Here is a 23,991-nt window from a genome sequence, read left to right as displayed (position 1 = left end):
TCAGTTTCCTCATCTGTAAAATGGGAATTAAGACTGAGCCACAAGTGGGACAACCTGATTACCTTGTATCTACTCTATCACTTAGAACAGTGCTCAGCACATAGTAAGCGCTTAAATACCATTTGTTTTTAACAGGTACTATACACCATTTCGTAGATGAGGGAACTAAGGCACAGAGCAGTTAAGTGACTTGCCAAAGGTCAGCACAATGGGTAAGCAGCAGAGCTGGTACTGGAATCCAGGTCTTCCGACTCCCAGGTCAGCAGTTTTCCCACTGGGCTACGATATCACTGACTGTCTTCCCTTCTTACGATGGCCCACCTCATCCCCACTGCAGGCCAAGATCTCCCACTACCCTGCAGCCCCTACCTCCTGGATCTACCAAACTCCCACAAACAGGGACTGTTATTGGCAGCAATTATTCAACTTCTGCAGGGACCAAAACAGCACAAGTTTAAAAACTGTCACTCCAAAGGGAACTGGTTTTGAGCACTGAGCTGGCCCCAAGTCAGTCAGATGTATTTATTGAGCGCTTACCATGTGCAAAGCACTGTACTAAGCACCTAGGAGAGAACAATAGAACAGACATATTCCCAGCCCACAACGAGCTTACAGTCTAGAGGAGGAGAAAGGCATTAATGTAAGTAAATAAAAATAGAGATATGCACATAAATGTTGTGGGACTGGGAAGGGGGATGAATAAAGGGAGCAAGTCAGGGTGACGCAGAAGGGGATGGGAGAAGAGGAAAGGGCTTAGTCAGGGAAGGCCTCTTGGAGGAGATGGGCCTTCAATAAGGCTTTGAAGGGGAGAAGAGTCATTGTCTGTTGGATATAAAGAGGGAGGGTGTTCCAACCCAGATGCAGGACATAAGCGAGAGGTCAGCGGTGACAGACGAGATCGAGGCACAGTAAGAAGTGCTGGCAGTAGAGGAGCGAAGTGTGCAGGATGGGTTATAGCTGGAGAGTAGCAAGAAACCAAAGGGATGTGGAGTAGGAAATAAGGACCACAAGGATGGGAGACAGGCTTGGGGGAGAAAGGGGTGTGTGACTGGGAGCCTGGATGGATGTCAGAATGGGACACTAACAATAACTTGGGTTTGTGTGGAAAAGAAAGTCACTGTGCAATCATGAAATCTTATTGTTTCCAACAGAAATCAATTTAGTTTTAAGATCCGGAGTGATATGGAGAGTCAAGAGTTACTGAATAGTTGCCTAACACTTTAAAAGAAAGTGAAATAACTGAAACCTTTCTCATTTCCTTTGTTCTCCCCCCACGCACTGACGCACAATTCTCCTCACCTAGAAAATAGGGATTAAATACCTTGCCTCTCTCCCTTTTAAGACTGTGAGCCTCATATGGGACAGGGACTGCAAATAGAAAGTACTTCAGGAACCTCCAGTGTTTTCCCGTTCAACTCCCAACAAATAGAAATTCCTTACTGTTGGCTCTAAAGCATTCAGTCACTTCACCCCCAACTTACGTCCCGGATTTCCTGCTACAACCCAAACCGCATACTTCATTCCTTCTAACTTTAATTTTCTCAACATACCTCAATCTCATCCATCTTGCCTGCAAACCCTTGCCCAAGTCCTGCAACAGGCTCCCGAGTCATATCCAACAGGATCACTCTCCCCACCTTCAAAGCTTTATTTCAAAGCCTCCTCCAAGAGGCCTTTCCTGATTGTCATCTTTCCCCCTACTCCTCCCTTCTGGCTCACCTATGCACTTGGATTATTACCCCTTTAAGTACTTGATATTCACCCTACCCTCTGTTCCTCAGTATTTACATATTTATCTGTAATATATTTATACGCCTGTCTCCTCCTCTAGTCCATGAGCTCCTTGCAGGTAGGAAATGTATTTACCAACTCTATTGTACTGTACTCTCCCAAAGTGCTTAGTACAGTGCACTGCACAAAGTAAATGCTCACTGTGCAGCGTGGCTCAGTGGAAAGAGCCTGGGCTTTGGAGTCAGAGGTCATGGTCCAGACCCCACCACTTGTCAGCTGTGTGACTTTGGTCAAGTCACTCAACTTCTCTGGGCCTCAGTTCCCTCATCTGTGAAATGGGGATTAAGACTGTGAGCCCCCCGTGGGACAACCTGATTGCCTTGTATCTCCCTCAGTGCTTAGTACAGTGCTTTGCACAGAGTAAGCACTTAATAAATGCCATTATTATTATTATAACAAGAGGGAAAGCAGTATGGCGTAGCGGACAGAGCAAGCCTGGGAGTCAGAAGGACGTGGATTCTAGTCCGAGCTCCTCCACTACAGGAACCTCCAGTGTTTGCCCATTCATATCCACAACAAATAGAAATTCCTTACTGTTGGCTGTGACTGCTATGTGCCCTTGGGCAAGTCACTTTACTTCTCTGTTCCTCAGTTACCTCGTTTCTAAAACGAGGGACTGTGTCTAACCCGATTTTCTTGTACCTACCCCAGCTCTTAGTACAGTACTGGCATATAGTAAGCACTTAAATACTGCAATTATTGTAATTACTATTACAATTATTATGATATATCATCTTATAATGATACTAACAGTAAGAAATACCATTAACCACCACAATTATTATTATTATTATTATTATTATCAAGGTAGCCAGAAGCACAGCTTTATAGTAGAGAGTCTTGCTTTCAGCTGGCCTGTCTCCTATCTGGTATGATTCTATGCTAAACACCTTTATATCCAGTATTTTAACTCTGAGCATCCAGTCTCTCCCTACACCACCAAGTTTCACAGCTCAGACACAAAGCCCACTTAGAGAGGGACCTGGAAAAAGATCTGGAATAAGTCAATGGGCTGGACGCCCCCTCCCATCCACAGAAACACTCTAGGATGGGCCAAAAACTCAGATGTACTTCCATAAAATGGTGCAAAGGCTGAGCATAACATGTGTGATATCACTTGGGGCCTCTTGGCCCAGTATTTATGAAGGTTGTCATGGTCACACTAGGGCCTATCTCAGAAATTTAAGGACTGGCTTCCCGCTTTGTAGAACACGTGTCATTTATAGGCAGTGTTAAAAAAGACTGAACTGGAGCATGCTTCACTAAAAGACGAAATCTGGTGAGGCTAAGACTGACTTTCTCACAATTTTTATGTCACAGTTTCGAAGAGTCAAAAAAAAAAAGAAACTTTGATTGTCAGCATTTCAACACAGCTAAATGGGACACGGAGACGTGATGCCACAATAGTGCATGAAATCTTGAAGTATTTTATTAGCACTTAAAATATTTAAAACTCAAAATGTCTAACCAATCTCAAATTGAAAGTTCCTTTTGGCACTTTAACATTAGCCTACTTTGGAATATTTGAAGAATGACTGAGGTGATTTTAAAATGGGAGAAAAAGAAAAGGGCCATTAAAAATAAAATGTTCCACAAAGGCCAGAGACATTTCTGGTACAACTTCAGGTTGGAAATTATGAATATTTATCTAATACACATTTGAGGATTTTTCTTTAAGGAAAAATATGCTACATGAAAAACGACCCCTGCTATATCAGCAGGTCCCCAGAAAGGTTCAAAAATAAAGAAATCAAAGTGGGGAGTGACTAATATTTGAAACAAGGGCATGTGCCCCAGAAAAGAGGGTGATTTAATGTACATACTGTGCAAGTCAGAAGTTAAATATTAAACCATTTGGCAACAGATCCACACAAAGGAAATGGGGCATACCCAGCTTTGGAAGAATAATTTACCCAATTCAATTTAAATGCATCAATGCCTAAGAGGAAATGTCCTTGTTTACAGCTGAAAAAAAAACAAAATTAGGGATAAAATACCAGAATAGACACTGCTAGATTAGGACACAATGTCAAAATACAGACAGGACTGTATGACTGTGTTCATTTGAATTTAAATTGAAAGGCAACATCTCTCCTCTGAATTTCAAATATGTATATTGGTCATTTTAAATTTTTTTCAGACCAAGTGAAAATTTAAGGCATACACTGAATAGCTGAATAATTGAATAATGGGGTGAAGATGTCTCCCCTTTTTTCTATCTCATTTTTCTCTCCACTTCCCACTTTTGTGTTCCCGGCCTCCTTTAATTTCCACTTCTAACTCCTATCCTCTTCCCTAAAAGGGACATCATAAACCAAGAAGTATACAAGTATAGCACGGACTCAGGAGTCAGATGACCTGGGTTCTAACCCAGGGTCATCACTTACCTGTGTGACCTTGGGCAAGTCACTTAACTTCTCTGTTCCCTCATCTGCAAAACGGGGATTCAATACCTGTTCTCCCTCCTACTTGAGCTGTGAGTCCCATGTGGGACCTGGTTATCTTGCATCTACTCTAGCACTTAGTACAGTGTTTGGCACATAGTAAGTGCTTAACAAATACCATTTTTAAAGTTTTATTATTATTATTATTAGGATCCCTGCCTTTAAGCTTAGTCTCTCACATCTATCCTACTTTGCTGCTTCCCCAGTTTGAAGTTATCTCCACAAGCAATTTATCAGACAACAGATCTTCCATCTTCAAAGCCCTCCTAAAACCCCACATATTTCAAAATGCTTTTCCAAATAATTTACAACAGCCTCATTATGCGAACTCAGAGTCACCCTTAGCATATTTATTTTATTCTTAGCCTCAGCCTTTATGTATATTATATATGTGTAAGTTTTTATTTGGATGGACATTTGTATATTTAATGACAACTGTTTCATCCTAATAAACTTGAACTATTTCCTGTTTTACCCTCCTACGTTATTTGCTCAATACTTTGGGTTGGTCAACTGCATCAGACTGTGAGCTTGCTAATCACAGGGAAACTAACTGAATTCTGCTGCATTTTCCAACCAATCAATGATATTTACTAAGCACTTACTAGATGTAGAGCACTCTACTAAGCTCTTGAAAGAGTACAATACAAAAGAATTAGCAAATGTTCCCTGCCTGTAATGAGTTTACAGTCTAGAGTATAGTACTCCAAACTCAGTAAGTACTTAATAAAGACCAAGTTTGCCATATACCAATTTACCATTAACTTAGACAGTCCAGATGAGAACAAAAAATGCTGTGCCAAAGTCCAAATTTTGGTGCCACAGAGCTATATTTCATTCATTCAATTGTATTTATTGAACACTTACTGTATGCAGAGCACTATACTAAGTGCTAGGGAGAGTACAATAATAACAACGAACTTACAGGCTATCACTATCATGACACTATCATAATTGCCCAGATGTGATCAGATGATTTGATGTGAATTTCACTGAAATAAAATACATGCTTCTACTACTAGATCTGGAAAGTTAAGAATCATAAATGAGTGTCAGTCCTGGCATGTGACAGTCTTAGTTCATTTTGCTACTGTATTGCATTTGCTCCTTATGAGCTGAATATAGCCTGAGCTGAATATCAAGAGCTTAGTACAGTGCTTAAGTGCTCAGTAAAGTGCTTTGCACACACTATGCGCTGAATTAATACAATTGAATATAATGGTCATTTAAATAAAATCATGACCTCACTCTGATAAGCATGTAGTTGATTTCCACACTGGAAGGAGAAACCTCTGATGGTGAATTTCTCTTAAAAATGAGTATATGACTAAAAGAGCCGACCTGAGACCCAAAGTCCTAGCCACATTATGCACACAAAAAGTCTGCCTCTTGTGAGAACTCTGACACAATCATGAATAAATGTAACTAGTCCATTCTCCCACAATGTGTATTTTTAATACACAACTTTGATAAGACGTTGTAGGGAATGAGGAAACATTTGTCTGACAACAAGTCTCATTGGATAGAATGTGATATGATGTCAGAAAAAAAGAATTGCTCATTTGTGGCGGTCAGCATGAATTTTCCTTAACATGGGCTTCATCATGAATATTACTCCCACAGTTGAGGAGAACTGACCTTACAAACACACAATCACATTTGTCCAAGTGCTGTATCACTTATTCATTCAATCATATTTGAGTGCTACCACTTGTAGGAAGGGACAAGAGAAATCTGAGCTAGGAATGGCTTAAGGAGGCAAACTATTTTCCTATGTCCTCCCTCAATATATCTATGAATCAATATTAGTACTTCTTTTTTTAAACTTTTTAAGCTTGGTACTATTTTTCAAACCTGTTAGCCATTTGGACAGATCCACCACTTACGCTGGGCCTTTACCAACACAACAGTGCAATTTAAAATGGATAATTTGTTGAATTGGAGTCTCAAAGAGTATTTTTACATTCTATGTTTCCATCTGGCCACTAAGCCACCAGGAATCTGTTAATTCACAACTCCCTTTTATCTGATGCTATGTCAGCCTAAACACAGCCAGAAACGAGTCAACCAATAGTAATAATAATGGCATTTGTTAAGTGCTTACTATATGCCAAGCACTGTTCTAAGCGCTGGGAAGGTTACAAGGTGATCAGATTGTCCCATGGGGGGGCTCACAGTCTTCATCCCCATTTGACAGATGAGGGAACTGAGGCCCAGAGAAGTGAAGTGACTTGCCCAAAGTCACACAGTTGACAAGTGGCAGAGCCTGGATTTGAACCCACAACCTCTGACTCCAAAGCCCGGGCTCTTTCCACTGAGCCACGCTGCTTCTCTAGTATTTGTTGAGCCAGGCTTTACAGTACACAGTGCTCTCAATTAACAGCTTGGGATAGTACAATAAAAGTAAGAGACAAAATCCATATCCTTGAGAAGGTTACAGTCTTATGAAGGACACTGACAAGCACAAAATAATTTATGGGGAAAATGAGATAAAAGAATGGAAATAGGGAAATTTTGATCATTACTACCAGCAGAGGTACATATGATGCCCTGACATTTTTCGAATAATTTTACCACTCCTTTAAGGACTTGTTTGCAGAGAAATCTGAAAAAACAAAAACAAAAAAAACCTTGATGGATTACATATTGAATCCATTGCATTTCATTTTACAGAAAAGTTAACGAAGGCTTCAACTGAAGTTCAGAAGCAGCATGACCACAGGACAGGGTTTCTGGAGATCTGGGTTTTCATCTGTAAAATGGAAATTAAATACCTATGTTCTCTCACCTTTAGACTGTGAGCATCACGTGGGACAGAACTGCATCTGATCAGCGTATATTGTATCCAACCCAGCACTTAGCACAGTGCTTGGCACCTTGTAAGCACTACATAAAAAGAGCAATTCATTCATTCAATCGTATTTATTGAATGCTTACTATATTTAGAGCACTGTACTACGCACTTGGAAAGTACAATTATAAAAGTATTAACAAAACAATAATTTGAAAACAAAAGCAAAAACTATAAGGAACAACCAAATGTAAATGAAAAAACAGGGATCTAGAAACCATTTCTAAATGGTGCTGAGATGTTAATAATCTGTATAATCTGTTTTAAAAGCAATTAGGGAAGGTGCTATATCAGCTTAAAGAAACCCTGCATTAATATTGGAGTTTAAAACCCAAAACACAGAAGGTGCCTTATCCTTCATCAAAAGCATTGTCACACTGTTCATTCAACTTTCTGATGGAACTCTTATCAGGGAAGCTAAAGAGTTTAACTAGCCTTCAATACCAACCAAATTTATCTGCCAAATCAGAGAATAAGTGGAAAAGAACAAAATAGTTTACATACTCAGTTTATTCACCTGGTTTAGTGTTAACACTAGTGATGAGCTTCCGGGATATTACTACAGCCTGCATAGTCAATTTTATCAAATGCTTTTTTTTAATCGAGTACAGTCAGCCTTCAAGTCGTCCACCTAACCCTCACTTAATAACAGTAACGTTGATTTACTTTAATAATGTCTTTGTAGAAAACGGAGCAATTTTAGTAGTTACACCGCACTCAGCCTAAAATGCTGTTGCCCCAGCAGTGCTTTATATGGAAATGCTAAGAACTATGTTTAAAAGAAAGTGCTTTAAGTGATTCCAGGAGTTTTGAAGGGTAAAAGGGGAAATTAAAGAAAAAGAGTACATGATTTCCATACACAGGCACTAAATTACTTTCTAACAGCAAATGATCAAGGATACAAAGAAAACATACCTGAGAATTCTGGAACTGCACAGTGTTGTCAATTGAAAAGGAAAATACAAGATCAATCTTTCTTAAAAAGCCAATAACAGATGAAAGTAACAACATCATTAAGAAGTGAGGGTTAGGGGTAATTGGAGTCATACTTGCAACTGGAGATGTCCACAGACTTCTTAGGGAGACTGAGACCTAACTAAACTGCAAGGTTTGAGACACCATTGGTGTAGCGTGATGAAGTTTGATAACTACCATGCAATGAATAATAGAGATGGCATTCCTTACGCCAGTTCTGCAAATTCAAAGTCATGACTCATGACTGTTTTCAGGGAAATTATCTATTGCTACCCATTAGTTTAGTGCCCTTAATCACTTTTGTTTACAAGTCCTGCGGTATTTGCTCAATATAACAGGTTCAAACGAATAAATCTGTCACCTTTCACCATTTTTCAGTGAAAATACTTTTTTTTTCCCTTTACATCATTGAGATATGTTTCTCATTCTGGGTCACAGAACAAAATGCCATAACAGTGATCAGTTTTGTTTGTTTTAACCTCTCTGATGAAAGGATCAGAGGGATATTTAGTGGTGGGAAAGGGAGTTCAAATCATTAAAGCCAACCCTTATTTGCTTAAACTCACCTGCACAAGCAATGGTTCTTTGCTCAAAGATTTCAATATGAAAAATGAATTCCAAATACCACATCGCAATATATTTTGCACTAAAAGCAAGAGGGAACTTACGTTTCAAATTTATACCCATGTTGAAAACAGATTTTGGTCTATTTGAGTTTGGTTGAGAATGAACTAGAGGGGAAAATGCATGTGCCTTGTGAAAGGAGGGGTGCATCTTGTATTCTTCCACAATGGGGACTGGCTTGTACAAGCTCTTCCCATGTCACACCATCACCTGACAAACTAAGCAGCCAATAGCATCCAAAGGCCAATAAAGAATTTCTTTGTTTTGATTCTGACCTCATTCTGGAACAAATTTAAAAAAAATTAATAAAGAACACAGTGACAGTCAATTCTGATAAGTCCTACAACTGGAAAAAAACTAAACTCAAATATTCTAACATCAATTTAACTTGTTCTCTAATTACTGTCTTTCTATAGCCACAGGAATGATAAGCAGAATTGTTTGCACTATCAGGCATTCTCTTATAGGAAAAAAAAAAAAGGAGGCAGGTCAAATTCAAATCAAGTCCTGCAATGAACCACATTCATTGTGAATCAAAAGAAAATCAGCTATTCAGATATTCAGCTTTCTCATTAAAAATTCTTGAAACTTCATTATCATGGCCTTGTGGAAAGAGCACAGGCCTGGGAGTATGAGGTCCTGGGTTTTAATTCCGGCTCTGCCATTTGCTTGCTGCGGCACCTAGGGCAAGACACTTAACTGCTCTGTGCCTCAGTTTCCACCTCAGTAAAATGGGGATTAAATACCTGTCCTCCCTCCTACTGATACTGTGAGGCCCACGTGGGACAGAGACCGTGTCATAATTAACTTGTACCTACCCCAGAGCTTAGACCACTGTTTAATTCATAGTAACTGCTTAAATAACAGTAAAAAAAAAGTTCAGTCCCTGAGTTCTCCTCCAAGAGGCCTTCCCCAGTTAAACTCTCTTTTCCCTGGCTTCCTCTCCCTTCTGTGTCATCTATGCACTAGGATATGTGACCTTTATGAATTTGCTATTCACCCTCATTCCCACAGCACTTGTGTACATATCTACAGTGTAGAAAATACTTTATATTAATGTTTGCCTCCCCTTCTAAACTGAAAGCCTGTGGTGGGCAGGAAAGGTGTTTGCCAACTCTGAGGTACTGTACCCTCTCAAATGCTTAGTTATACTTCTCCGCATTTAGTAGGCACTCAGCACTGATGTGATCACTTGTGCAAAGAGCACTGTACTAAGTGCTTGAGTATAATTAAAGCAAAATCAAGCATTCCCTGCCTTCATGGCACTTAAAGTCTAATGGGGGAACACACGTAGACACAAATTACTTACAAATAGTGGGACCAGGAGGGTAAACAAGAATAACAGGCAACAATACATTTGTACCAGGATGAGTGGCTGAATAACGGAATATACCATAAAGGTCCTACGTGCCAAGAGAGGTTGAACAGTTTCCTCTAGACTATCCTTTCCTTTGATTCATTTGCCCCTGCATAATCTTAAAGCCATCATCATAATCAACGGAATTATGGAGTGTTTACTGTATGCAGAGCACTGCACCAAGCGCCTGGGGGACTACAACAGAGTTGTTAGACAAGTTCCTTGTCCACAAGAACCTAACTGTTTTCAGGGGGAGACTGTACCCAAATGCAGCCCTTGAGAAGCATAACACACACAGGCTAGAAATGGGTTAGTATTAACATTACTATGGGCTTACTGTGTGCAGAGCACTGTGCTAAACACTGGGAGAGAATACACAGGTGGGAGTTAAACCTTGCCCCATAGGTAGGGTTTGACCCATGGACTGATCAGAATTCATACCCTTTCTCAGAAGGCCAGAATGAAAGGCAAATAGGAAAAGGAAAAAGCAAGACCCTTTCTGGGTAAAAATCTATGTCACTTGTTCAATATGGAAAAATCTGTTCACTGTCACCAGAAACACAAAACGTTTTCAATAATTGTGGTATTTAAATGTTTACTATGTGCGGAGCACTATACTAACCAACATCTCTTGAAAAGATCTTCACACTCAACTGATTGTTCCCAATCCTTTAGCCCCTTTAAACTATCCCCCTAGGCTGTCTCTCTAATAGGACACTACACCACCCAACCACTGAAGTGATGATGCTAACCTGGAAAATAGCTCTTGGCTACCATGAAAAAGATCAGGCTTTTCTTCAGCCACAACTATGTGGATGACTGAGGAGAGGGAGGGGAAAGTGGAAAAAATCCCTAGCCAAAAACGCATTTTGCTGACATCAGTCAACTGAAGTTTTGGAGTTTTCTTGTTTTTAATGAAATTCAGCACTTGGCAGTCTTCCCTGTTCAAATTCATCAGCCAGTTTTTGTACAGCATTTAGGTGCTTCTAATGTGTCAAGGACTGTTCTGAACACTGGGGTTGAAACAAGCCAATCAGGCCAGGCACAGACCTTTTCACCCTTGGGGCTCACAGTAAAGAACACGTACTAAATCCCCTTTTTTGCAGTTATGAAAACTACAGCACAGAGATGTACTTGTCCAAGGTCACACAGCAGGCAAGTGGCAGAGCCAAAATTACAGCCCAGCTCCTCTGGCTCCCAGGCCTGTGCTTTACCCACTAGGCCACACTACTTCCCCCAATTGTCAACCATTCTCTTCATTAATACTAAATAAGTCTCCTTAGGCATTTTCCATTCTCCCCAGAGAGAGCATATTGGAGCAATATATTGCGCTATTTAAATGATAAAATAGGTCAACGAAGGCAGCCTTCCCTCTGGAGCATCTCCATTTAATGGTCTGGATTAGCAAAAAAATAGTTATCCATAAAGAAAGTGCTCCTAAATCCCTCCCTTGAAAAAGATAAAATGAAAGGGCAACTCTGAAAAATATCCTTTTCCAGGACAATTGAAAAATTTCTGAAAGATTAAAGGATTGAACATGAACTTTGGTTTTGTCTGCCCTCAGGGGCTTAGTAAAGACAGTCTCAGTTTAAATTTCTAATGTAGAAGAAGATGATTTTGCACAAGACAGCTTAATTGGCTCTACTTAAGATCATGCACTTAGATTTCTACAGCATGCGTGTTAAGTAATATACTTGACTATCACAGTATTTCACCACATATTAGAATGATTGCTATTTTACCAGATAATTTTACAAGATCTAAGTAATAATTTCTAATATTATTGGGAAAAAGAGTATCATGTAAACTGATATAGGCAGTTTCCACTCTAAACCTCCTTTAGGACTGAGCCAAACAACATCTAATGGCAACAATCACACCCTTAAATAGTGACAATGGAAACCACCTCAAAGAAGAATTGTAATTAAGTGTACTAGCACTCCTTCATGTGCCCCTCACTCACAAATTTAACTTCCCAATTAGGGAGGGACTTCGCTAACATGCCCCCTAAATTTAAACTGCTGCATCCCTAATTTTCCCTTCTGACTGCAGCCTCTGTGCATGATTCATTCATGTATTTACTCTAACTTCTCTTGAACAGGCTGAATATCTCAGCTGGCACAACTTCCTGTGGCATTTAGCAGTTGGGATTTTGATTGATGATTTGACAAATTGTTTACCACGCATCATAAGAACAGGTTTTTCGTTAACGTTATGAGACAGGTGTCTCAAAACACTCGGGTTTAATCTGTAACCACAAATTGAATACTTGAATAGGATAGAGTCTGGTGTTTCAAAACACTTGGGATCAATTTATAAACACATATTGAAAATTGGATTAGGGCAGAGCTTTTATGAAGGGAGCTTTCCCAGACTGTCATAACAGAAAAATATCATCTCATGGGCACAATCTTCATTGGCACTGAGAACCAGTAATAAGTCATTAAAATGTATATAATATGAACCATTCTTCAGAAGTTTACTATTTCTGGAGCACTAGCTAAGGTAATTTTACCTAGTACATGTGAGAAAATGGTTGTCAACACACCTATGAACAAAAAACCCAAGTCACTTCTTTTTCTGTGTTGATGATTGGAACTTCTCAAGCAGATAATTTGTTTTATACATTTGCATTTTGTTGTTGAATTTACTCATCCTGAGTTTAGGTTTCTGCTTTAAGGCACCAAATAGTGACATCTGCAGCCAAAAGTAACTCATTTCAAATTGATGCCCAAGCAAACATGAGCACCGGAAGAATTTTATAAAAATGAAATTTCCGATATCCTGTATTTTCACAAAGCAAAACCAATGTTGTAATGCAAGATAATCTGGATGAGTTATATATGTAGACTGTAAGCTTTCTATAGGCAGGGAACATGTCTGCTAATTGTTTTCTCTAAAGCAATCAGTGGTATTTGTTGAGCATTATGTGTAGGGCACTGTACTAAACACTTGCAAGAGTAATGAACAGCAGACTTGGCAGACACGATCCCTGCCCATAATAGAGTTGAGACAGATGTTAATGTAAGTAACTTAGAATATACAATTTAAAGTTGTGTATCACAGAATAGTGAGTGCTCTGCACAAAGGAAACATTCAATAAATACAACTGATTGCTTAATTTAAAAAAACCTTAGACCCAGGATTTATTAAACCTCAACTTTCTACTTGGCTTGTGTAAATTCAGCCTTGGTTTTCTTTATTTTCAAACTAAAATTATTTTGATTTTAATACGACTGATTAGGTGTAGAAATGGTGCTCTCATAAGATCAGAAATTTCCTTAAAATTGAACAAAAAAATTTTCCCTTTTTATAGTCTAATCATTAAATGAAGCCCCAAATAAAAGCATTTTAAAACTGGAATGAATTTGGGAGAAAGGTAATCTGAAATTCCAGGAAAAGAAAGAAACCTGTGGCATCAAGTAGGGCCACAGAACAAGAAAAATTTAGTAAACTCAGTACATTACTGAGCAAAATGAATAATTAACTGGCTTTTGATTCTTGAAAAGTTGGGTCAGATGTAAATATGATTTTCTAATTAGATTTTCAAGCATAGATGACCTTGAACGCTTTTTAAGGTTCATCCAATTCTCCCAATGCATTTTTAATTTGCCTTTGGAGAGGACATAACTGCACCTTAAGGAATGTTCTTCTGACAACGAATCTCAATGGAATGTGATATGGCGTCAAAGAAATGGTTGGACATATGAGTGCAGTTTTGCACGAGAGGAGTACTACAATGCAAGGAAAACCCACTAGCATGAGAAGCAGCATGGCCTAATGGTCAGAGCCTGGGCCTGAGAGTCAGAAGGACCTGCGTCCTAATTTTGGTTCTGTCACTTGTCTGCTGTGTGACTCTGGGCAAGTCACAACTTCTCTGTGCCTCAGTTCCCTCATCTGTAAAATGGTTATTAAGACCATAGCCCCATGTGGGAGAAGGACCATGTCCAATCTGATTAGTTTCTAACCATACTAGCAGAGCTTAGTACGGTGCCCGACACACAAGTGCTTAATGAATACCATAAAAGAAAAAGTTTTTGTTAAGGTGGAGTTCTTCAGGATCATGAGCCCCATGTTATAAGAGAACAGAGTGGCTCATATTCAAATATAAATTCGGACTACTGATTCTTCTGCAATCATTTTTAAAATTTTCAACCTGTAGCAAAGACTCATCATTGTAGCTTTTTTTAATTTTAAAAGAGGCTTAAGATAGGGTTTTTATCCACCAATGAACAATGGTGATCTTTATATTGGAATTCATGGTATTGCAGTTACTTAACACTAAGCCCTAGGGTATATACAAGATAATCATTTACTGAGAGAGTAAGGCTGAGAGGGGTTGGGCTACTATTTCTCTATCTAGAGCTCTGTCTGTAGCAGGTGGTCCGGGTTGAGGGGAGGTGAAGGGGAGGGGAAGGAGAGGGGCACATTTTTTGGCTTAAGGGCCATTAGCACGCTCCTAATTCATCTATTCTCTGCTCCTGTGCTGCTTCCAGGCCATGTTAGCCAGCAATACTATAAAATCTCCCGTGCTGCCCAACCCTAAGCACTGGATTAAAGTCCACGGCTGGATACAGCCCTAGGGCCAGAGTTGAGCAGGCTCTTATAACTACTACTGAAAATGCACTTCCTAAATAGATAAAACATTTCGAAGAGAAACACAAAACCCACATGAGCCAGTTCTCATCAGGCATGATATAAATGCGTTAAGATTTTTTTTTTTTCCCTTTTACTAGCCTCTAAACTGCTTGAGGGCAGTGACCGGGTCTTCTTGTAAATATTTCCATCTCAAACTCCTAGTCCAGTGCTCTGTCCACAGGAGAAACTCCAACAATGCCATGAGGATGACAAAGGCTGAAAATATGCATAGTAGAATGGAGAACCTGGGAGAGACCTCAGGCTCAGTGGTCTGCACACAGGAGGGGGAGGGAGAGGAAAGGTCCAGAGGTGGACAGGGAGGCCCACAGCGAGACTATAAAAGGGAGCTGAACGATTATTCAAGGGGCAGACCTGGCAAGGAGAAGAAACAGCAGACGAGAGGAGAAATCCAGGAGAAAGAACAAAGAGCAAAAGAAGTGAGAAACTAAGTGAAGTGTGTGGGGGGTGGTGAGAGTCCAAAAATCAGCACAGAAAAGGACAAAAGCAGAGCCAGGACAATGAACCAACACATAAGGTAGTGCAGACAGGAACCAAAATGCTGGAACACCATAAAGGTTTCAAAGACTAACCACAAACTGGCCTCTCTGAATGACTGCAGGGGAAATTCAGAGCCTCCTTGCCCACGAAGCCATATTTGATATGGGTGACATTGTCACACATTTTCCAGGTATCACAACCTCAATCTTGACTGATCCAGACTGTGAGCCCACTGTTGGGTAGGGACTGTCTCTATATGTTGCCAACTTGTACTTCCCAAGCGCTTAGTACAGTGCTCTGCATACAGTAAGCGCTCAATAAATACGATTGAGGATGATGATCCAGAACCACTTTCAATTTCCTCTCCCCTCTATCCTCCTCCTGAAGAAAATAAAAACTCAAAGATTGACTTGCATTTAGGGTTAGGGAGGTGGGAAAGTAAAGATGCCCTTATGCAAGCCACCTCTGACAGGACTCTTCCTCTTCATACCATTAAAACACTTGGTAAAATCCCTAACTTTTTGAACTCCAAATGAAAGCCAACAATTTTTGATCTTCCTCCTCGGGGGGTGGGGGGCAAGGGTGAATGCTTTGGGATAAACAGGGAGCGTTGGAAGGGTAAACGGCTGAATTTGGCAGGGGGGCAAAAAGCTTCAGAACCAGAACGTTTCAGACCAAAAGGCAATATTTTTGAGCCTCTTTTTTTTTAAGAAAAACAAGAACAAGAGCCAGGGAGGTGAACGTTGAAACAGCCAGCAGGTGCATCCCTTAGCAAAAGTGAAAGCACAGACAGACATGTCCTGTTTCCCCGGAAAAGGAATCTTTTTTAGGGAATTCTGAAATCCTGAGGAGGGCGATAGCCCTTCACTTGGTGGAGGCTCAGGCGATGGCCTGCGGGGGAAAATGGGGTTTGCTCCCCACCCCCTGCAGAAGAAGGGAAAGGGATTTTGCTCACCTTCCCAGCAATGAGGAGTGGGTGGGGAAAGAAGGGAGGAAAATGGCGCAGAATCAAACCACACCTGACACCTTTCTCCACGCTCCAGCTGAAACCAGTCAATTGTGGCACCTGCTAACCGAGAGCTCTTCCAACAAGGCACAGGGCCCTATCCATTTCACTTTCCCTTTTGGGCTTTCCAACCCCCCTCCAGGCCCAAACCACTCCTTCGCCTGCAAATGCACGTTGGGCTACTCATGCAATTTACACAACCTCTTCCAGTCCCCTTTCACTCATTCGATCGTACTTATTGAGCGCTTACTGTGTGCAGCACATTCCATCATTCGATCTATTTACTGAGCACTTACTGTGTGCAGAGCATTCAATCATTCGATCTATTTATTCATTCATTCAATCGTATTTATTGAGCGCTAACTGTGTGCAGAACACTGTACTAAGCGCTTGGGAAGTAAAGTTGGCAACATATAGAGACGGTCCTTACCAAACAACGGGCTCACAGTCTAGAAGGAGATAGACAACAGAACAAAACATGTAGACATTGAGTGCTTACTGTGTGCAGAGCAGTCATTCATCGTATTTACTGAGCGCTTACTGTGGGCATTTTACTCATTCGATCGTATTGAGCGCTTACTGCGTGCAGAACATTCAATCGTTCGATCTATTTACTGAGCGCTTACTGTGTGCAGAGTATTCATTTGATCGTATTTGAGTGCTTACTGTGTGCGGACCATTCTTTCGATCATATTTATTGAGCGTTTACCGTGAGCAGAGCATTCAATCGTATTCATTCAATCGTATTTAGCGCTTACTGTGTGCAGAGCACTGTACTAAGCGTGCTTACTGTGTACAGAGCACTGTACTAAGCGTGCTTACTGTGTACAGAGCACTGTACTAAGCCCTATTACTCTGTGCAGAGCACTGTACTAAGCCCTATTACTCTGTGCAGAGCACTGTACTAAGCCCACTCCGTGCAGGGCACTGTACTAAGCGTTTGGAAAGTATAATACAGCATTAAAGAGACACTCCCTGCCCACCACGAGCTCAACAGTAGAGAGACTGTACTAAGCGCTTGGAAAGTACAATTCAGCAAAAGAGACCATCCCTGCCCACAATGTACTCGATCTTATTCATTGAGCGCTTACTGTGTGCAGAACATTCACTCGCTCAATCGTATTTATTGAGCGTTTACTGTGCACAGAGCACTGTAATATGCGCTTGGAAAGTACAATACAGTATTAAAGAGAAACAACCGGTGCACACAATAGGCTCACAGTCTACAGGGACTCTACTAAACGCTTGTAAAGTATAATACAGCATTAGAGACAATCATTGCATACAACGGGCTCAACAGTCTAGAGGGACTATACTAAGCGCTTGGAAAGTACACTATAGCATGAGACACTCCCTGCCCAACACGAGTTCAACAGTCTAGAAGGACTGTACTAAGCGCTTGGAAAGTACACTACAGCATTAGAGACACTCCCTGCCCACCAGGAGCTCAGCCTAGAGGGCCTGTACTAACCGCTTGGAAAGTATACTACACCATTAGAGACCCACCACAAACTCAACAGCCTAGAGGGACTGTACTAAGCGCTTGGAAAGTACACAACAGCATTAAAGAGAGACACTCCCTGCCCACCACGAGCTCAACAGTCTAGAGGGATTATACTAAGTCCTTGGAAAGTACACTACGGCATTAGAGAGACAATCACTGCACACAACGGACTCAACAGAATAGAGGAACTGTGCTAAGCGCTTGGAAAGTACAATACAGCATTAAAAACAGGTAATCACTGCACACAACGGGCTCAACAGTCTAGAGGAATGGTGCTAAGCGCTTGGAAAGTACAATACAGCATTAAAAAGAGGCAATCACTGCACACAACGGGCTCAACAGTACAGAAGAACTGTGCTAAGCGCTTGGAAAGCACAATACAGGCCCGGATCTCCCCATCTCACCCCCTTTCCTGGGACCGGGACCCTCTACCTTGTGGGCCAGGAAAAGCGTATTTTCCCGAGCGTTTAGTGCAATGTTCGGCGCTCGATGGGTCGACCGCGTACTAGCCATCCCCTACCTCCGAGCCTGGGAATCCCCAGGTCCGCAGGGTGTAGGAACTCGACGGGTAAAGGTGGCAAAAAAACGGTGGCAAACCTCCACGCCGCTTTCCAAGTTGGGAGGCTCGAGGAGGAGAAAAGTTGGCTCCGCCGATCCTTCGCGGAACTTTCCAGCCCCCGGGGAATGCACTTGCAGCAAAACCCGAGCATGCACTTCTAGACTGTGAGCCCACTATTGAGTACGGCCTCTCTCTCTATGTTGCCAACTTGTACTTCCCAAGCGCTTAGGACAGTGCTCTGCACACAGTAAGCGCTCAATAAATACGATTGATTGATTGAGGCACTTGCAGCAAAACCCGAACATGCACCTGCAGCAAACCCGGGCGTGCATTGGCAGCAAAGCCCGAGTATGCATGTGCAGCAGCTCCGGTGTAATGCACGCCGCCCCCTCCCCCAGCCCGTGCATGATCCGGGACCTCCCTCCTGCAATTCCCAAATGCACGGGGAGGGAGAATCCCGGCCGCCCCCCCGTCCCCTTAAATTTTCCCCGTTTTCACCTGGCTTCCAGGCTGCCCCGCTGGAGGGGCTGTGCTATCCTCCCGGGGAGCCGCGGGCGGGCTCGGAAGGGGGAGAATCCCGTCGCTTTGGCTCCAATCGGTTGCTAGAGGAGCGGGGGGGCCGCTGCTGGTGCTGCCACGCTGTGCTGAGCGCTGCGCTCCGCCCCCACCCCGGGGGAGCCGGGGGCGGTCCGGTCCTGGCGCCCTGTGAGTTGTTGCCCCGCGCTGGGCGCACTGGGGCCCCGCCCGCCGGCCCCGGGAGGAGGAGGAGGAGGAGGGGGATGATGGCGAGGAAGGTGTTGGGAACGATGCCCTACCCCCTGCCCGGATAGAGCCGGCCAGGAGGAAGAGGAGGACGAGCCCCTGATTGGCCCCTCCCTGCCCACAAATCAATCAATCGTATTTATTGAGCGCTTACTGTGTGCAGAGCACTGTATTAAGCGCTTGGGGAGTACAAGTTGGCAACATAGAGAGACAGTCCCTACCCAACAGTGGGCTCACAGTCCGCTCTCTGCCAAGAGGGCAGTAACTCACCCAGGGGGGGTCCAGAGCCGGGTGCCCCCCACCTGCCCCACCCTTCTCCCCCCTGGGCCCAGGCTGTGCCCAGGTTATGCCCAGGCTGTACCCAGTCTATGTCCAGGCTGAGCCCAGGCCCAGACCACGCTCAGGCTGTGCGTAAACCGTGACCAGGCTGTGACTGTTATTTTACTTGTACGTATTTATTCTACTTATTTTATTGTGTTAATACGTTTTGTTTTGTTCTCTGTCTCCCCCTTCTAGACTGTGAGCCCACTGTTGGGTAGGGACTGTCTCTATATGCTGCCAACGTGTACTTCCCAAGCGCTCAGTGCAGTGCTCTGCACACAGTAAGCGCTCACTAAATACGATTGAATGAATGAATGTACCCAGGCTATTCTACTTATTTTATTTTGTTAATACGTTTTGTTTTGTTCTCTGTCTCCCCCTTCTAGACTGTGAGCCCACTGTTGGGTAGGGACTGTCTCTATATGTTGCCAGCGTGTACTTCCCAAGCGCTCAGTGCAGTGCTCTGCACACAGTAAGCACTCAATAAATACGATTGAATGAATGAATGTACCTAGGCTATTCTACTTATTTTATTTTGTTAATACGTTTTGTTTTGTTCTCTGTCTCCCCCTTCTAGACTGTTAGCCCACTGTTGGGTAGGGACTGTCTCTATATGTTGCCAACATGTACTTCCCAAGCGCTCAGTGCAGTGCTCTGCACACAGTAAGCGCTCAATAAATACGATTGAATGAATGAAAGTACCCAGACTGTACCCAGGTCGTGACTGGGCCACAGTAATAATAATAATAATGGCATTTATTAAGCGCTTGCTATGTGCAAAGCACCGTTCTAAGCGCTGGGGAGGTTACAAGGTCATCAGGTTGACCCACGGGGGGCTCACAATTTTAATCTCCATTTTACAGATGAGGTACCTGAGGCACAGAGAGGTTAAGTGACTTGCCCAAAGTCACACAGCTGACAAGTAATGAACCATAAAAAAATTAGCACAAATACACATTCTCTGGGAATAAGGTCCAGTAACTAATTACTGGTATGTCGGCGATACCATTTGTCAAGTGTTGAAATAATTGAGCTAAGAGAAAAGGTATTGAAACTCAGGACATCCACTTAGAGACTTTCTGGAGAATGATTTGACAGTGGTCTGAAAGAGCTAATCCACCACCCCAAAGTAATTTATTCCCTTCTTGCTGATAAATGCAGGGCAATTTCCTGTCCACTAACAGAACTGACCAGGCTGTACCCAAGTCGTGACTGTGCCACAGTAATAATAATAATAATGGCATTTCTTCAGCACTTACTATGTGCAAAGCACTGTTACAAGGTCATCTGGTTGTCCCACGAGGGGGTCACAGTCTTAATCCCCATTTTACAGATGAGGGAACTGAGGCACAGAGAAGTGAAGTGACTTGCTCAAAGTCACACAGCTGACAATTGGTGGAGCCGGGTACCCAGGCTTTGCCCAGGCTGAACCCAGGCTGTGACCATGCCCAGACTGTGCCCGGACTGTTCCCAGGCCGTGACCCTGCCCAGGCTTTGTCTAGGCCATGATCGTGCCCAGTACACCACTACAAGACAAAGTCCTGGCCACCCCAGAAAAAGCTTGGATCCATAAGATGCCCTCCACATCCAAAGCTCATCCTCCAATAATCATATTTACTCAACATTTGCTTACTACGTGCAGAACACTCTACTAAGCGCTCAGGACTGCAAACTCGTAGTGGGTGTAGAACATTCTGCCAGCTCTATTAAATTGTACTCTCCCAAGCTTGTTGGTACAGTATTCTAAATTCAGTAAGCACGCAACACAGTGCTCTGCATTTAGTAAGGGCTCAGTAAGTATGATGGACTGGTCTCAAGAAAAGTTAGATCCGCAGCCAGACCGGTTGATTGAAAGACCACCAGGTGTAAAGTCATCAAGCCAGGTGTTGTGCATAAATAGAGGAAGGGGAGGAAAAATGAGAGCTATGGCGCTGGCCCTCCAGACATTTAATCTAAAGAGACCGCAAAAGTGGGCCCACCTGGCCTTCTTGAAAATCGAGCAATTCTAAATTCAAATAGTTCCTCTGATTGAGTATATCCGCACTCAAAACCTCAAGATCATTGTTCCTTTTAAAGCAATTAGAAGATCAAAAGGAAGCCCTTTCGAAAATAGCTCTCTGAGCATTGTTGTTAATATGTGGGTTTGTTTGTTTGTTTTTACTAATGTATGGGCTGGCTGTTCAAACCCCCACTCTCTTTGAAGAGTGATGTTTTACAATACCTCATCCTAGAAGACAAAGCAAAGTTATCACCAAAATTAAGACTTGAAAAACTACTTCATTCATTCACACATTCATACTAAGCGCTTGGAAAGTACTATTCGGCAACAGAGACAATCCCTACCCAACAACGGGTTTATTAATCTTCAGAGAGTAAACATCCCCTTGACCTTAAGGGTGGGGCATTTACATCTTACGCAGCCTAAGCGAATGCAAAATAATTTACAAATACCACTGAATGACCCTAAACGAATGCCATTGCCGCATCACACTTTTTAAACAAAAATATTTTTCTCATGCCTTAATTTTAGGGTTGGGTTTTGTGGAAAGCTTAGGACTTATTTTTCTTTTGTTTTAGTGTGGATTTCTTTGTCTTATGCTGTCATCTCCTAGTCGACTCATAATCCCGAAAACTGTACATGAACCCAGTAAAAAACTAATCTTCAGAGAGGAAGCGTCCCCTTGACATTAAGGGTGAGGCATTTACGGTTTGTGCAGCCTAAGCAAATTCCAAGTAATTTACAAATGCCACTTAATGACCCTAAAAGAATGTCATTGCCACATCACACTTTAAAAAAAAACGTATTTTTCTCATGCCTTAATTTTAGGGTTGGGTTCTATAAAAGCTTAGGATTTTTTTCTTTTTTTTATTGTGGATTTCTGTGTCCTGTCTTATGCTGTCAAGTCATCTCATCGTCGACTCATAATAACGAAAACTGTGTACATAAACCCAGTAAAATTTAATTCCATTACTTTTACTTTACAAAACATTGCATTTTAAACACTTAATTAAATGTATTAGAAAGGGGTGAGGCTGGAGAACCACTCACATCCATTATGTTTTCTAAACCTGCCCCTAATGCCCTTGTATTAAAGTCGGCTTGATTGACTGGATTTCAGGATTTTCCACCTCCTAAACAGTCCTGTGACACAGTAGCCACGTGTCTGTTGTGCGGCCTGGGGCAAGTCATTTAACCCCTCTGTGCCTCAGTTACCTTATATGTAAAATGGGGATTAAGACTGTGAGATCCATATGGGACAAAGGACTGTGTCCAAACCGATTTGCTTGTATCCACCCAGCTCTTAGTACCATGTCTGACATGTAGTAAGTGCTTAACAAAGGCTATTACTATTATTATTGGGTCCAGAGCCCAAGCAGTAGAGGGAAGGTGAAGGCTCAGGACCGCCAATATCAGTTATCGGTTGTCAATTGTATGATCTCCTGGCTTCCCAAAGAGACAGACCTATTGAAACAATCCCAACCTAACATTTTCCAGCCCCCCTAGGCACAATTTCCACAAAATCACATCCATCAATAATATTTATTAAAGGCCTACTCTGGGAAGAGCATTGAACTAAGCGCTTGAAGCCCTAGTTAACTTGAAAACTGAATTTGTCTCAAGTGCCCACAAAAAACAGGTAGGATTTTTTAAGCTGATTTTACTTCAGCTTCTCAACTTGCATTATGTGGTAGAGAACCAAGACTAGTAATGCTCACTACAGAAGATGCACAATTCCATTCCATCCATCATGGGGATTATACCTTTGCATTGTGAAACTATAAGAAGGCTTTGAGGTTCGGTGTCTATCCCATTTTTACAGGATGCTCTCTTCCTCTGAATAAGATATGCATGGATCTATCAAAGTCCTGACACCCTGCAATATCTGCAAGATGGGGATACAAGCTGCCACCTTAGCTGATATATCCCAGATAGCCTGAAATGTAGCCCCAGTGTGAAATCCAATCGTGACAGGTAAATTCCCACCCCACATTCTTCTCCCTCCTGTTCATGCACATTTTCCTGTTCCCTAAATTCAGCATAGCCTCTTTGGCCTCCTCAGTACTCCCATACCATGTTCCAGGAAGTTTTTTTTTTAAACTCTGATGCCTTGGTGCCACCCCTATAATAATGATAATAATTGTGACATTTGTTAAGCATTTACTATGTGCCAGGCCCTGTACTAAACGCTGGGGAGGATACAAGCAAATCAGGTTGGACATAGTCCCTGATCCACTGGGGCTCACAGTTTCAGTTGGACAGATGAGGTAACTGAGGTCCAGAGAAGTTAAGTGACTTGCCCAAGGTCACACAGCAGACAAGTGGCAGAGCAGAGATGAGAGCCCATGACATTCTGGCTCCCAGGCCCTTGCTCTACCAAGTAGGCCATGCTGCTTCACAGAATCTCCCCCTCTTCCCCTTCCCTTTTGTAGCCTCAACTGCCTTGCCTTTCCCCTTTCTTTTCCTGTCTCCAGCATGAAGCCTCAATTCCCTGGACCTGCCCATCCTTGAGACAGGGGGTTGAGGCCAGGGAAGGTGGGGCTACATGCTGGAAATGGGAAGAGAAAGCGACAGGTCAATGCCACATTGGGATGTTCAAACCAACATAGACAAAAATCAAGCCCAGTGGAGAGTGATTGGGGAGGTATAGGAAAACAGGAGT

General features: G+C 42.3%; 1 protein-coding gene across 2 annotated transcripts in view; it reads right to left on the bottom strand.

The window, feature by feature from the left end:
* UGT8 (UDP glycosyltransferase 8) overlaps positions 1-19,079 on the bottom strand; it is a 62,880-nt gene extending 43,801 nt beyond the window's left edge. Inside the window, exon 1 of one of the 2 annotated variants that reach the window (XM_038755130.1) lies at positions 18,746-19,079. Coding sequence is in view for 1 of the 2 variants with exons in the window: in XM_038755129.1 (XP_038611057.1) it covers positions 18,209-18,398 (190 nt within the window). In the remaining variant the exon portion in view is untranslated. Of the gene's footprint in view, positions 1-18,208; positions 18,413-18,745 lie in introns of those variants that run through there. The other variant, XM_038755129.1, reaches the window with a different exon arrangement.
* Positions 19,080-23,991: the final 4,912 nt, after the last annotated feature.

Source organism: Tachyglossus aculeatus, chromosome 12, assembly GCF_015852505.1.
Source record: "Tachyglossus aculeatus isolate mTacAcu1 chromosome 12, mTacAcu1.pri, whole genome shotgun sequence".
NCBI lineage: Eukaryota > Metazoa > Chordata > Mammalia > Monotremata > Tachyglossidae > Tachyglossus > Tachyglossus aculeatus.
This window is presented reverse-complemented; position numbering and strand designations above follow the sequence as displayed.